At 36.4% G+C, this 15,029-nt stretch overlaps 1 protein-coding gene across 1 annotated transcript in view; it reads left to right on the plus strand.

Annotated features, from left to right (window-relative positions):
- The window catches only part of CNTN1 (contactin 1), a 322,132-nt gene that overhangs the window by 244,009 nt on the left and 63,094 nt on the right, over window positions 1-15,029 (plus strand). Inside the window, exons 22-23 of the mRNA XM_006865302.1 lie at window positions 10,411-10,481; window positions 11,551-11,785. Coding sequence (XP_006865364.1) covers window positions 10,411-10,481; window positions 11,551-11,785 — 306 coding nt within the window. The remainder of the gene's footprint in view (window positions 1-10,410; window positions 10,482-11,550; window positions 11,786-15,029) is intronic.

The following is a 15,029-nucleotide window of genomic DNA, read 5'->3' on the forward strand; positions in this document are numbered from 1 at the left end:
GCTGACCTTAAGGTTCGCAGCCCAATTCGTAACCACTACTACCTACAAAACAGGAGTCCTGGTGTAGCGCTGTGGGTTAATGCACTGCACTGCAAAGTCAGTTTGAACTGCAAGGTCGGTGGTTCAGGCTCACCAGCTGCTCCATGGAAACCTTTTGCAGGGTCGCTATGGGTTGGAACTGACTTGATGGCACACAACAACAAAAACCTACACAATGAACACAATCTTATTTTTTGTCTACCTCACGGAAATCTAGTGAGGATATAGAAATAATGTAAGGTGAAGCTTCACAGAACACAGAAACACACATCTGGAATCCTTGTGTTTGGTTTTTATTCCCCAGAGCCCCTTACCGCCTATGTTTGTAATAGAGACTTCTGTCTGAGAGGCAAAACATATTTGCCCTTTCTTGAAAAACAAAAGTAGCAAAGAATTGGGACATAATTTGACTGATGATTTTAAGCACATAGTTTCACTCTAAGAAATTCAGCATTTGATGTGGTTTAATAAATATTGGTTTTCAAAATAAAATTGCAAAACAAACAACCAAACAAACAACCTAGAATAATTTCAAGTGATTAATTTCGTCTCAGTATATTTATTTCAATTCAAAAATATTTTAACATACCTGTCTCTGGTAGCATAGTGGTTACGAATCAAGCTGTGAACCTCAAGGTCAGCAGTTCAAAACTACCAGCTGTTCCGTGGGAGAAAGATGAGACGTTCTGCTTCTGTAAAGATTTATAGCTTCAGAAACCCTGTACAGGATCGCTGTGAGTCGGAACCAACTCCACGGCACATAACCAACCAACCAAATCTCTGTTATTGCTGGTGTGAGATGATATCTAATTGTTGTTTTGATTTGCATCTCTCTAATGGCTAGTGATCGTAACATTTCTTCATATGTTTGTTGGCTGCCTGGATCTCCTCCTTGGTGAAGTTCTCCATGATCTCTTGACTAATATAATATGAATATGAGCTGAGTCTTATCTGAATATAAAATTTTGAAGTAAAATATTTTTCTTGAAGAGCACAGATATCTTGTTGTCAATTATACTGGGATATATCACTATTTCAAAAATGAAATGATTGTTTTATGATATATAATCTGATTCTCTGGACAGAATTAGCATACATTTTGTCTTAAATTGTTTTCTCCAATGTAGAAGTGATTAAATACAGTATGTTTTTAGGAACAAGTGATAATGTCTCAGAGAAATAGATACTAAATCTGATTCTTTCATACCTGAATCTATTTGTAGTTTATATTGACTATCATATTTAGAAGAGTAAGGAGAATTGTTGATGTGTTCCTTATGAGTAGTTTATATATAACTTTAAGAATGTAGACAACTTTAATGTTCTCTTATCCTTGGAAGTGCCTGGAAATTTTTTCAGATTAAGCAATTGTTTCACATCAAACATCAAGCAAATACTGTTTGATAAAGTTGCTGATTTTATTCAAACAACTTCTAGGCATCACCTCTTACATTTTGTTTGCTTGAATAGCATTTTGTTACGGAATTAATTACTTTTCTGCAGTGCTTAGAAAATAACTTCCTTGAAAAACAAAACAAAACAAAACAAAAGCAGACCTATGAAGCAATGATGGTGTTACATCAGGATATGGCCCTGAGATAGTCATATTCACAAGAGGACATAGTGACGTAGTGAGACACTTCATTCCTTTCATTTTAAGAAAAAAGTAAATCCTATAACCTTGGTATATATCAAACTAGTGAATTGGTTGTTATAAAATTATATTCTGTATAGTAAAATCTGTAGTGGGACATTTAATAGACTCAATAGCAATTAACAGCAACAGTAGGTGTTTTTAACGTTAAATATTGAACAGTTCTGTATAATGCGAACATATTTGCAGCTCTGCTACCAGAAAATGTTTTGGATATTTTATTAATCAACTTTTATAAGTACCATCTTTTGTGCATTATTTATGTGCAGTATGTGTTGTCAAGCACAGTGATAAACTCCCTAGTGCACTATTATGTCCTCGCAATTTTGTGAAATTGATACTATTCCTACTTTTACAGATGAGAAAGTTAATACCAAGCTTTTGAGAGGCAGTGCTAGTATTAAATACGAATCTTCTCATTCTAAAGTCTTTGCTCCTAAACCACTTTCTGGGAAGACAATAGAGCTCCAAAATATCATTATTTATGGCACTCGATTATCTGAAAGATTAGTTTGAACTGCAAGGTTGGCGGTTCAAACTCACCAGCTGCTCCTCAGAAATCCTATACAGGATCATTATGGATTAGAACCAATTCAAATGGGAATTATTTACCTCATGGATTATTTTATGATTAAAAATGTATAAATAAAGCAACATTTTATGGTGCATGTTATTTTCTCAAAAAAATTTACATGCTATTAATGTATAATTCTATTTTTAATATGCTTATAAGAAAATATACCCTAATTGATCATCTACTCTGGAAAATACATTTTATTTTTGTAATTATGATAGGGAGTTCTTGTATGGTTCTGTAGGATAAGCACTAGACTACAAGGTGAGTTTGAACTGCAAGTTCAGCAGTCCAAACTCATCAATCGCTCCTCAGAAACCCTATACAAGGTCACTACAAGTCAAAAATGACTCAATAGCACTTAACAACAACAACAAATATAATAGAGGAAAGTCATATAAAATTTGTAATGTAATTTTTCATCATTTTATATATTTTATCTAATGCAATTCAACACTTTCTCTTTGTTGTTGTTGTTGTTTTCCTTTCACTCCAGTTTAAAAATTGGATATGCATAAAGCTGGTCATTTATATTTTTCACCCTTAGAAGAAAATTAAAATATTTTCTAACACAAAGGGATATTTGTCTTGTCATGTACCGTAATAACTATCCTCAAAGGGACACTAGGATATGTTGTGTGGGATAAAGGCTGGTTCCCATTTGATGGAATGGTTGGTCCTGTGCCTCATTATGCTGATTGAAAGACATGACGTTATCCAATGCAGCACATGCCTTTATCTGTCCAATTACTTAACATTAAGATCTCAGTGCCAATAGGGTGTATTCTTTGGATTCAGACAAGTGCATTATAAAACAGATGCTACCAAATGAAGAATTAGAAGATGTGTTTGTAACTCATTTAATTCTGACTGTAAGAAGGAGATAACAAAAACATTCTTGGAAGTAATATGTCATTGTAAGGCATACTCCTATTGCTAATGGCTCAGAATAGGTACTGCTGGTGGGTTGATATCCTAAAATGGTACATTCAGGTTTGTTTTGACAACACTTTTGGGGTTTATTTGCCAGATCAAACCAATGACGAAAGAAAAGGGGAAAAATAACATTAGACCAGAAACACTTTGATATTATCTGTGTTGTTGTTCCAACTCATAGTCATCCTGTGTAGCATTGCCTATGTTTTAAATCTTTGCTGGAAGAGAAAGCCTTGTCTTTCTACTTGGTGCGTGATAGGAAGAGAAAGCCTCATACAGGTTCACTATGAGTTAGAAACAACTCCATGGCACAACAGTCAACAATCACCAAATATATGTGTATTTAAGTGCTAGTTCATAGTAGGTTATGACTTGGGCTGCTAACTGCAAAGTCAGTAGGTCATGCCCACCAGACCCTTAGCAGAAAAAGATGTGACTTTCTGTGCCCCTAAAGATCTATGGTCTCAGAAACCCTGTATAGGGTTCCTATGAGTCAGAACTGACTCAACAGTACTTTACAACAGCAATACACCCACATATATTGTTGTTAGCGCTGTTGAGTTTCCAAAAAATAGCAACCCTGTATAGGGTTTCTGATGAGTGGCTGGTGAGTTTGAACAACCGACCTTAAGGTCCAGTGCTTATCATAGGAATATTTTTGACATGGTAGATTCCTTAGACACTTTAGCAATATGCTACACCGTTACAGCAAGTGACTAGGAGTTACAAAGATACACTTTTATTCAAATACCCAAATACTATAGAGTTTATTTGATTTTATTTACACAAATAGCATGCAGTTTTTCCAACTGCGCAACCGCCACACAGGATTACTATAAGCACTATATTAATAATATTTTATTTACTTGCTGCCAAATTCTATTTTATTATGTTTTCTGTTAAACAAATTTAATGTTACTGAGATAAAACTGATCTGATAGAAACTTCATTTAAGGTAAATATTTTCCTTAACAAAATGCACCAATGATGAATTGAATGGGCTCATGATAGAAGCGGGATACCATGCTGAAACCAGAGTGTGAAATCAGTCAGAACTCTGTTGTTTGTTTCTTCCACCCTCACATAGACTTTCAGTTTGAAGTCAGTAGTGTCGACTTGTGCTTTATCCCTAACTTTGTCCTAAAGGATTTGAAGACTTAGATTTGTAAACTAAAAAAAAAGAGTACACAATATAATTGAAACTGGTGCTTCTAGTAAAGATATTTAAAAAATTTAATATGAGTTGTACAAGAGACAAGCATCTTTTTATAGGCACACAGTCATATAACTAAGATGACCTATAATCATTGACTAAAGATGTTGGTGCTATTAAGACATAATTAGACTATGAAGTTAGCAGACCCAACATAGCTTAATGTCTTAGTTATCATGGTATTTTCAGTGACCTCATATACATGTGAAAGTTGTACAATGAGTGAAGAAGACTGTAGAAAGATTGATGCATTTAAGTTAGGCCGTTAGAGAGCATTAAAAGTACCATTGATGCCCAAAGGAACCAACAAAGCTGTGTTGGATGAAGTACAGACAGAATGCTCTTTAGAAGCCAGGATGGGGAGACTTTGTCTTTCATCTTTAGACATGTTATCACCAGGGTCCAGTCTCTGGAGTAGGACATCATGCTTGGTGAAGTGGAAGGTCAGCAAAAATAAGAAAGACTCTACAAGATAGATTGGCTCAATGGCATCAGCAATGGCCTCAAGGGTACTAAAGATTGTGATGTTGGCACAGGACCAAGCAGTGTTTCGTTCTTTTGTGCATCACGTCACTATGAGGAGGTACCAACTTGACAGCACCTAAGAACAACAACATCATGAATCTGAACTGATTCAATGACTCTTAACAACAACAATCCCATTCTTAGAATCCTGATGTGGCACTATAAGATAAACTCTAGACTGCTTACCTCAGGGCTGGCAGTTGAAGCCCACTTGTGGTTTCTCAGAAACACTATACAGGGTTGCTATGAATCAGAGGGGACTCCACAGCACTTAACAATAACAACATCCCACTCTTAATCCTTTTATTTTTTTATCACATCAAATCACGTCATGAGGGATAGCTACATCTCCTCTGCCAAATCACTGAGAATCTTCACCCAATCAAGTTGACACAAACCTTAACTATCACAGTTAGTAAGGAATCCTCACGGCAGTGTAGGTTAAACACCGGACAGTTAACTTCAAGGTCAACTGCAAGGTCAGCAGTTCAAAACCACTAGCCGCTCCAACAACAACAACAACAAAAAAAGACCATCTGTCCCAGTAAAGATTTACAGTCTTCGAAAACCTTATATAAGGTCGTGATGAGTCGGAATCCACTTGATAGTAGTGTGGGTTTGTGTTTTGTTTTATTTTGTTTTTCTTTTCACTGTTGATTAATGTAGCTTAATGGTTTCGTTTAAGATAATCTATTAAGGTTTTTGCATTGAACTGTTGAGTCAAGAGCAATCATGTATTAGTTTTGCTTTGTTTACTCCTCCGGTTAAAAACCAGAGTCAGAAGACAGCTGTGCTAATTATTTCAATGTGGACTGATAATTACTCCATGCCATTTAGGCCAGTGTGGGCTGGGCTGTGTTATGTTTCCAACAGATAGCACATGGTTTATGGGGAGGCTTCATTCAGTAGGTTCCAGGTTCCAATTGAAGGCTCAAAAGCAACAGGAATCTAATTATAAGCTTAATTTACAAGAAACAAATGCACACATTCATTTATTTTCTTATTACCAGGGTACTTCTAATTTCAATCCATGACTTTTTGACCATGGCTTATACCTTTATTATATAATTATGATCAAAAAGTGATTTTTTTTTATTCTGTAAATATCAGGAAACATATGCTAGGATACATTATGCAAAACATTTTTTTACTAAATTTCATCACTTCTGGCCATTATATATTGTGTGTGTATTATTTACATGGGCATGCTATTTGCAAAAAGCTCAATAAATGCTTGTTATTAATTGCACTAGCACTCCTATATAGGGTTTTCAAGGCTTTAAATCTTCTCCAGCAGAAAGCATCATCTTTCTTCAGGTGGTGAGGCTGGTTGATGGCCTTGTTGTTCACAGTCCAATGATTATATAATGGAGCCACTGGAGGGCATGCTATTTGCAGAAAAGTTCAGTAAATACTTGCTGTTAAGTGCCATGGAGTTATTTTGATTCATAACGACCCTATGTAGAATTTTCTGAGGCTTTGAATCTTGACAGTAGCAGAAAGCCTCATCTTTTTTTCTGTGGACAGGCTGATAGACTTGAATCATGTGGAGTCTGAGATGTGTATTTAATAATAGGATGAAACAGGAGTTAAAATTCAATTATTTTGGTTTTATAGACTCTGAGTATTACTTATATAACTATTTTGAAGCTTTTACTAAAAATTTTGTTTTAAATCACAATGAAATTTTGTCACAAATTAGAGAAAAATTACATTCATGATTAACTTTAAAAATGACTATACATGAATTAAAGTAATGATACACGAACTAAACTAATTTTGAATCTGGGCATATCTTCATATATTACAAAATTTTTATAATATGAGAGTTGTCACAAACCAATATGTATATTATCCAATCAAAACCCAAAGAAGTACTTCTATATGATTTATTTAAGCATTCAAATATAAAAAAAAAAATTAGCCTTGTTGGTTTCTTTTCATAGGAAAGGATAATCACAAAGTTTGATTTTCTTTAGATCACTGATTTTTTTTTTCCTTTAGATCACTGAAATACAGAAGTCCTCTTCTAAATATCATAAGGAAATCAATCGCAGACTGAAATCATGGCAAAGGGCAAACTAAAACAAAACAAAACAAAACAAAAAAACCTCACTCTTTTTAACAGTAAAAAAAAGTACTGCTTACTCATGATTAATTCAGTATTTTTCCTACATAATAGTTTATATTCAATTTAACGATTGATCATTTAAAGAATGTCTAGTTTGTTTTCGGTTAAATACTCTTGGGTCTGAAGTTAAATAAGGTCCCTGTTCTTAGGATGATTTGCTTCTCTTAAACAAGTCACTATTTAGTTTCTGCTATTTCTGCTGGGATGAATATAAGCCAGTTCACTGCTCCAGTCTCAGCTTCTTACCATATACACAGCTTATGAGCCCTGGTGTGACACTGTAGGATGGAGCAGTAGTAACTACAAGGTCAGCAGTTCAAAACTACCAGCTGCTCTAGAAAACCCTATACAGGGTCACTGTAACTAGTAACTGACTCAACGGCACACAACACACACACACACATATGTCACTTATACTAAAGAAAGATTTCTCTTTAGCTTCTAATGATAAACTGAATAGTCAAAGGAAAATGGGAACATTTGAGGCAATTATCAATCCAATTAAGACATAAACACACATTTTATGAATTAATATATTTTTTCACATTTCTGTTTGTGTTTTGTTTTTACCATCATGAGCTCAGTGGATGGTCTTTGAAAAGCAAATACATCTTTAATCACTTATTTGAAACTCATAAAAAGAGCTCATAATAATCATTATAAAATGCAAAAATAGATTCATCTACCATAAACATACTCTATTTTTTAGATACATCCTAAAAAATAAGGTTAATATTTGTAATGATGAAAAGCAGTACAGTGAAATGCTTGACAAATAGTACTCACCCTCATAAAAGCAATATTTGAGTCAACAAATTACAGGATAATAAATTATTAGAGCTATTTTTAAAATCATGTAACTGTGACCACTATGCCTATATTTAGAATTAAACATACAAAATTTGATTTATTCACTGATTTATAAGACACAATGTTTTTTGTTTCTCCTCCATAGCATACAGGGTTTTAACTTCAAAATATGAGTTATGAGGCTAAAAGAGTTTCCAGGAGTTTCTTTAACATCCCAGTCTTTAATAAGCATTTTATCTTTAACATCCCAGTCTTTAATTTGCTATATTTCTAGCAAATTATCTTTTAACATTCCTGTGCACCCAATTTCATTTTTGAACATGTATGTGGTAGCAGCTAAGTAGTAAAATGAAATCTCTCAAACTTTGTAATAACCTCTTTACTGGGAAAAAAAACAAACAAACATCAGAATGCATTATAGATATAAGGAAGACTTTATGTTTTTGTTTGTTTCTTTGCAATTTATGTGCATAATTCACCAAAGAATTTTTACATGGTAAATATTAGAAGTTTTTTTTATATACTTGTGTGTCTTTGAAACAAGATTATTATGAGGTACAAATCAATAGAAGTCTTGGTGTGGTGCTGTAGGATAAGTACTGAACTGCTAATCACTAAATCAACTGTTCAAACCTACCATCTGCTCTTTGGACACCCTATACAGGTCCCCTATGAGTCAGAACCCACTAAATAGCACTTACCAACAACAGAAACAGCAAAGTAGTAAATGGACCGTATGCTGTGAACTCGCTGTAGATGATATAGTTTATTTGCCTTGTAGTACAGGGTCTGAGACTCAGGGAACTGACATTTAATCTCTTCTTTAAGAGGTTAACAGATTTAAGAATGATGTTTAAAACTGAGCCAAGTCATACATGTGGGAAGATATCCTCTGTAGAAACATGAACTTCTTCTGCATAGCTGGTCTCCAAGTAACTTGACTACAGGGGCATATTATGCACTGAATGCTGAGGTTTCAGTGTCAGTAAGATATAGTGCTATAGCCTTAAGGAGTTTCAGGACAGAGAATAACATGGAGGAAGACAAGGAAGAGTTCTTTGGACTTTGTTGCTAGAAGCAATTTTATGTTTGCTGAGAATAATTTCAGTAATATGAAGACGGTGGGAAACAAATTTTGAGGTGTTAATAGTGATTGTTGTTGTTGCTATGTGCCGTGGAGTCGGTTCCGACCCATAGTGACCCTGCATAGGGTTTCCGAGGCTATAAATCTTTACGGGAGCAGAATGCCTCATCTTTCTCCTATAGAACAGGTGGTAGTTTGGAACACGGACAGTAAGATTAGCAGCCCAGTTCGTAACCACTACACTACCAGAGCTCCTTAAAAGTGATTATGAGATACAAAATACAGTCATATATCAGTACCATATAGTTTTAAGCAGAAGACTATGAAGGATTGGGGACTAAAAGGAGAAATGTGTTACAGAAAGACTTTTTAGGACAGACTGAAAAAAAGAACTGAGTCTTGGTGTGGTGCTATAGGATAAACAGTGGACCGACCATTCATTATCCACAAGGTCAGCAGTTCAAACCCACAAGCCATTCCCTGGAAACCCTATATAGTGTAGCTATGAGTCAAAACTGACTCAATGGCACTTAGCAACAACAAAGAGAGTACAATTTCATCAGTAGAGACTGAACCCGACAGATGATTTAAGAGGCCAAGCTTGGAACCACTGATCTGGAAAGATTCCTGAAAAGATTTAGATATTGGAATTAGGAGCATAAGGGACATTCGATTTCTACTATCCCCCCACCCCCTCAGATATTTACAGAAACATTATACAGTGTTAGTACAGACACACACTTCCTAACATTATTTGTAAATTGAAGTATATAACAAATATAACAGTTACCAGAAGATCATAGGGTTCAAAAATAAGACCTGTAAAATATTTTCAGCACAAAGTACTGTGGTTTTTTGTTTATTCTTTTTTTTTTTTTTTAATTTCTTGTGCCTCTTCGATCAGGATTATTGTTCTGCAGTGCTGTCGAGTTGTTTTTGACTTGTAGCAACCCTGTGTAGGGTTTCCAAGGCACGGCTGGTGAACCTTGTGGTTCAAACGGACCTTGCAGTCCAGTGCTGATCCTACAGCACCACTCCAGGACTTTTATTCAATATAAGCTGTCCAGAATGATTTCAATTTTATGGAATAAGTCAGTTTAAGGGTTCTATGCAGCAGACTTCTTCACAACAGAGTTTACATAATATTTCAAAATCATATTAAAACACAAAGAGAAAGTGATTGGACGAGATTGCAAATGTACCTCGGTACCCTTTGTTGCGCGAAATGTGGCACATTCCCTGTGGCTTGTGATCAGTTTTCATTTTAGCAATCAGATTATTATAACTACTGTGAGCCATTGTGATTATAATTAAGCGAATGCTGTGTATGTGTTTGTCTTTCTTAGATAAAGAAAAAAAAATCCTGGTTTCTGTATTAAATGAGAATTCTGAAATCAGGAAGAAATTTCATAGTCTGTCTTTCTGTTGTAATTGTCTGTTTCAGCACCTAATGTGGCTCCATCCGATGTAGGAGGAGGAGGTGGAAGCAACAGAGAACTGACCATAACATGGGCAGTAAGTATGAGTAGGAAACTGTATCTATTAAAGGTTGTTTTGCTTATACTTAATCACAAACATATCTTGCTTCCTTTAATATATTGAAGCAAAGGAAAATGTTTAAATTGTGCGCAAGCAAGAATGAATAATGTTTCCTCTATAAATGTGTATCATTTTTTTTGACCAAGTTCATTATAGATTAGTGTGCAATTCCTATCCAAAACATAGATCCTGGATGCTAAGAGATCTGTCAGTTTTGGAAGATAAAACATTCAACCACCAGATTCCAGAGATATTTTGAACTCACTGCGATCTTGTAACTCAAGCACAGTTTATAGTATTTTCTGTGGACATGATAAACTCCAAAGATTCAATTTACACATTTTCATACTGAAACCAATTTTTAAATGGGAGGCAGCTTCCTCTCTTAACATTGATTTTAATCACTTCTTCTGTGTATGCAATCCACCAGGATAGGTCAGTCTTAGAAGTCACCTCAGGGACTGCTTATTGAAGTGTCCAATATGTTTTATTAAATAAAGGGGACTTCTATATTAGAGATCAACATTTTTTTTAAAAGAATATATCTTAGCTGAGATTCTGATGTGGGGGGAGGTTGTGATATCACAAACTTTTCTGTATTAGATATCTGGCTCTATCAAGTAACATGTTTATTTAAATCCATTTATTCACTAAATATTTTTCATATCTAATCACCACATATAATCTTAGAGCGCCATTTAGGCTCCAAAGGACTTTGAGGGACTGTAGGCAAAATGGCAGGTTTATTCTTTACATGAACCAACTTGATCTATTCAATAAGCAAATACTTAGCAAATCTTGACGTCACACTGTTCTTTGAAGTCATATGTTGTAAGTGGTGCCTAAATCACATTTTAAATCAAGATTGATGAAAAAGAAAAGGAAACATCCTTTCTACTCTGATTATCACATTATCAATTTCTAAGTTTGGGGTCAGTGTATCATGTTGTTGTTAAGTTCCATGGTTATTATTTACATAGATTGGTTTGGTTTGGTTCTTCTGGGTAGCTATGTAGCTTAATTCAATGTTTTAATTTCTATTTAGCCTCTGTCAAGAGAATACCATTACGGGAACAATTTTGGTTACATAGTGGCATTTAAACCATTTGATGGGGAAGAATGGAAAAAAGTTACAGTTACTAATCCAGACACTGGTAGATATGTCCATAAAGATGAGACCATGCGCCCGTCCACTGCATTTCAAGTGAAAGTTAAGGCCTTCAACAACAAAGGCGATGGACCATACAGCCTTACAGCAGTCATTAACTCAGCACAAGATGGTAGGTAATAGAAAAAGCTGTCTGACATCATACTGGGGACAAATACCTGGTAGGTATTTACCTGGTAAGGTCTTTTTATAGCACTAGACATTTACTAAATGTATATTATTTTGAGGAAAATTAACATGTTTCATCTATTTTCTTCATTGAAATAAAAAAAGTGTAACTAAAATCTTGTTCGACTTTTAGGTCCATGGTAGTTATGAAATCTCCACTAAAACATTAACTTAAACCCTGGATTCTGGCCTCCTGTTTTTAATTTTGTCGTCAGACATTCTCAGTATGGAACCTCGGTTGTGCCTGTGTGTTCATCCAGTTTACTACAAGCTCTTTAACATGTGCTATGTTATGTTAAGTGCCGTCCAGTCAGGTTCCGGGCACATAGGGATCCTGTATAGGGTTTCCAAGGAGCAGCTGGTGAACTTCAACCTCAGACCTCCAGGTTCAAGTGGACTTTGCATTCCAGTGCGTTAACCAGCAGCGCCACACCACACATTGTTTTTTAATATAAAATTGTTCTTGTGAACACAAAATTTGTATAATTGTAGCATTTAAGCAAATATTTTTCTTGTTATGCAATAAGATACTGGGATTTTATAAAGGAACTTCAGATATAAGTATATAAAAATAAGTCAGACAGCTAGTTGATATTTTTTCTTGGAATGGGCAAAACTTCCTTTAGGAGAAACAATTAATACTAATACTGGCCTTTGTTGCCTTTTCTAGAAATAATCATTGAACTGAACATGCATCTTTCCTACATAATATATGATTTTAAATTAGATGTAATTATAATTATTTTTATTATTTCTTGTTCAAGTAAACTTTTTTATTTTCTGCTATACATCTTTAGAAATATATTTTTAGTGAATATGTGATAGTTTACATGGGAGAACATTAGCTTTACATTCGTCCTATCTTATAGTTTCATTGCCATGGTTACAATCTCCTCCATGCATCATCAACCAACTAAAGATATATATATACCCTGCAAGCCTTACCCCTGGTCATCAGCATACAGCTCCTCTCCCTCTCTGGGTCTAGATTCACCAGCAGTTCCGTCTTCACGTCATCACCTTTGCCTTCATCTCTGGCATCACTGCTTCTCTGGGTAGGGTCCCGTATTCTGCTCTTTTCCCTAGATGCTCCCAGGGACCTCCACTCCTGGACTGCAAAGTCAACCACTGCCCTCATTTTGCTACAAAATATCTACCTTTACATTTCCAACCCTCACAGTTAGTCCTGATAGCAATTTTCACTATTGTGCCACATGAGAGCCATCCGCATCTCCTTTCATCAGCCCCACCCAGACAGGTTGGATACTACTCTGTAGAGATTTTGCCTTTCTCCACGCCTTCTGGATCTAGGCTCTCTATGGAAAGTTTGTAAGCCAATCACTTCTTGCCTTTGTAGCCCCCCATTTTGGGTAGCCAATGTCCAAGTTGCCCATCCCTGTCTATCTTGTGTATCGAGGGGGTGGGAATGATCCTCACTGTAAAGATTTGTTTCCTCTTTTGAGCTACTGCATCCATAGGTATAGGTCAAATTCATCAAATTGCATCAGATTACTCTTTTTTCCCACTTCTTTCTTCTTCTAGTTGAATTCTGATCATTCAGCCATTGAAGCCAGGTCAAGTAGGTATTATCTGCAAGTGTTGGTGTTCTTGTGTATATGCCCTCACTTCTTATCCACTGAACATTTCACTCTCTGCTCTAGTCCTTTGTGGCTATGTCACTGACTCTGGGCCTGGGCCTAGGAGTCCCCAGGTCATGCACACTGTTGGCCAACCAAGTCTCCATGCGGGTTCACATGTTGAATGTGGAAGGGCTTAGCTTGCTGCTTTATTACTGTTTTTCCCTCACCTCCCTTATCGGTGACCAACGTAGTCGCTAGTCAGAGCACATGTCTGCTTGTGTATTCCCATTGAGTCTTAGTCTTGGAAGGGGGTTTGCCCTGAAGGGACCCAACCACTTGCCTTGATGTCTCCTGGGCAAGCCACTTGCTTGTTCTTGTAGTAGTCAGTTGGACTGCCATTATTGTTTTGCATTTTTCCTGTAGGTCTTTCTTTCAAGAAGTATCTTCTGTTCTTCTAGCCACTCTAGGCTGGTCTCTCCATCCTTTCAAGTGGAAATTTCCCACCTCTGAAGATTCTGGATGGGGTTCAGGATTCCCCCTGTGGTCTTATGTAATGAAGAGGCTCCACAGGAAGCCTCCTTCACTAGGCACGTTGTAGCCCCATTTTAGGTATTCCAATCAGTTATAGGCAGAAGACGGACTTACAAGCTTTCTATGGTGATATTTCTGGCTATTCCTTTCTCTCCCCCTCCAGTGTCTATTTTATAATGTTTTTTAAGGGAAACCAAGATTCCAAAGACAGCCAAGCACCTTAATATTGTTTCTCCCCTTTTGCGCTTTCCAACCATCCCTCAATTCCTGTATCCCAGAGCCCTGTTGTTCCAAGGTTGTGCATACATCATTATTTACCTCAGTCCCACTTAGCCCATGCAAACCTCCCTAATTGTTCTCCCATCCTCCTTGTTCTTCCGTTCCCCTCCCCTTTCTTATGTATTGCCCCCCTCCCCAACACCCAAACTATCCTGTGTCTATTCCTTACCCTGTGCTCTACCTTCCCTTCCCTCCCCTCACCCCAGCCTCCAAATCCCAGTAACCAGCAAAGAATCCCCCCTCCCTTTAGTATGTGTTCTTTTTCTTAGTCTTTTACAATAGTGGTCCTATGCAGTATTTCTCCTTTTGTGATTGACTAATTTCACTCAGCGTAATGCCTTCAAGGTTCATCCATATAATGCGGCGACTTGCAGCTTCCTTGTTATTCTTCAAAGTGGCATTATTGTGTGTATGTACCACAGTTTGTTTATCCATCCTTCAGTTGATGGGCACTTAGGCTGTCTCCATCTTTTTGTTATTGTAAATAGTGCTGCTATGAACATTGGTGTGCATATATCTACTTGTGTTATGGTTCGTGTTTCTTGTGGGTAAATACCAAGTAGAGGAATTGCAGGATCATACGTATTTCTATTGCCAACCTTCTGAGGAAGCTCCATATTGCTTTCCAGAGAGGTTGGACCATTTTGCAGTCCCACCAGCAATGCAGGAGTGTCCTAGTCTCTCCAAATCCTCGCTAGCATCTATTGTCCTCTACTTTTTTGATCTTTGCTGTTATTGCTGGTGTGAGATGATATCTCATTGTTGTTTTGATTTGCATCTCTCTCTAAGGAGCTCTGG

The sequence above is a fragment of the Chrysochloris asiatica genome, unplaced genomic scaffold, assembly GCF_000296735.1.
Source record: "Chrysochloris asiatica unplaced genomic scaffold, ChrAsi1.0 scaffold00077, whole genome shotgun sequence".
Lineage (NCBI taxonomy): Eukaryota > Metazoa > Chordata > Mammalia > Afrosoricida > Chrysochloridae > Chrysochloris > Chrysochloris asiatica.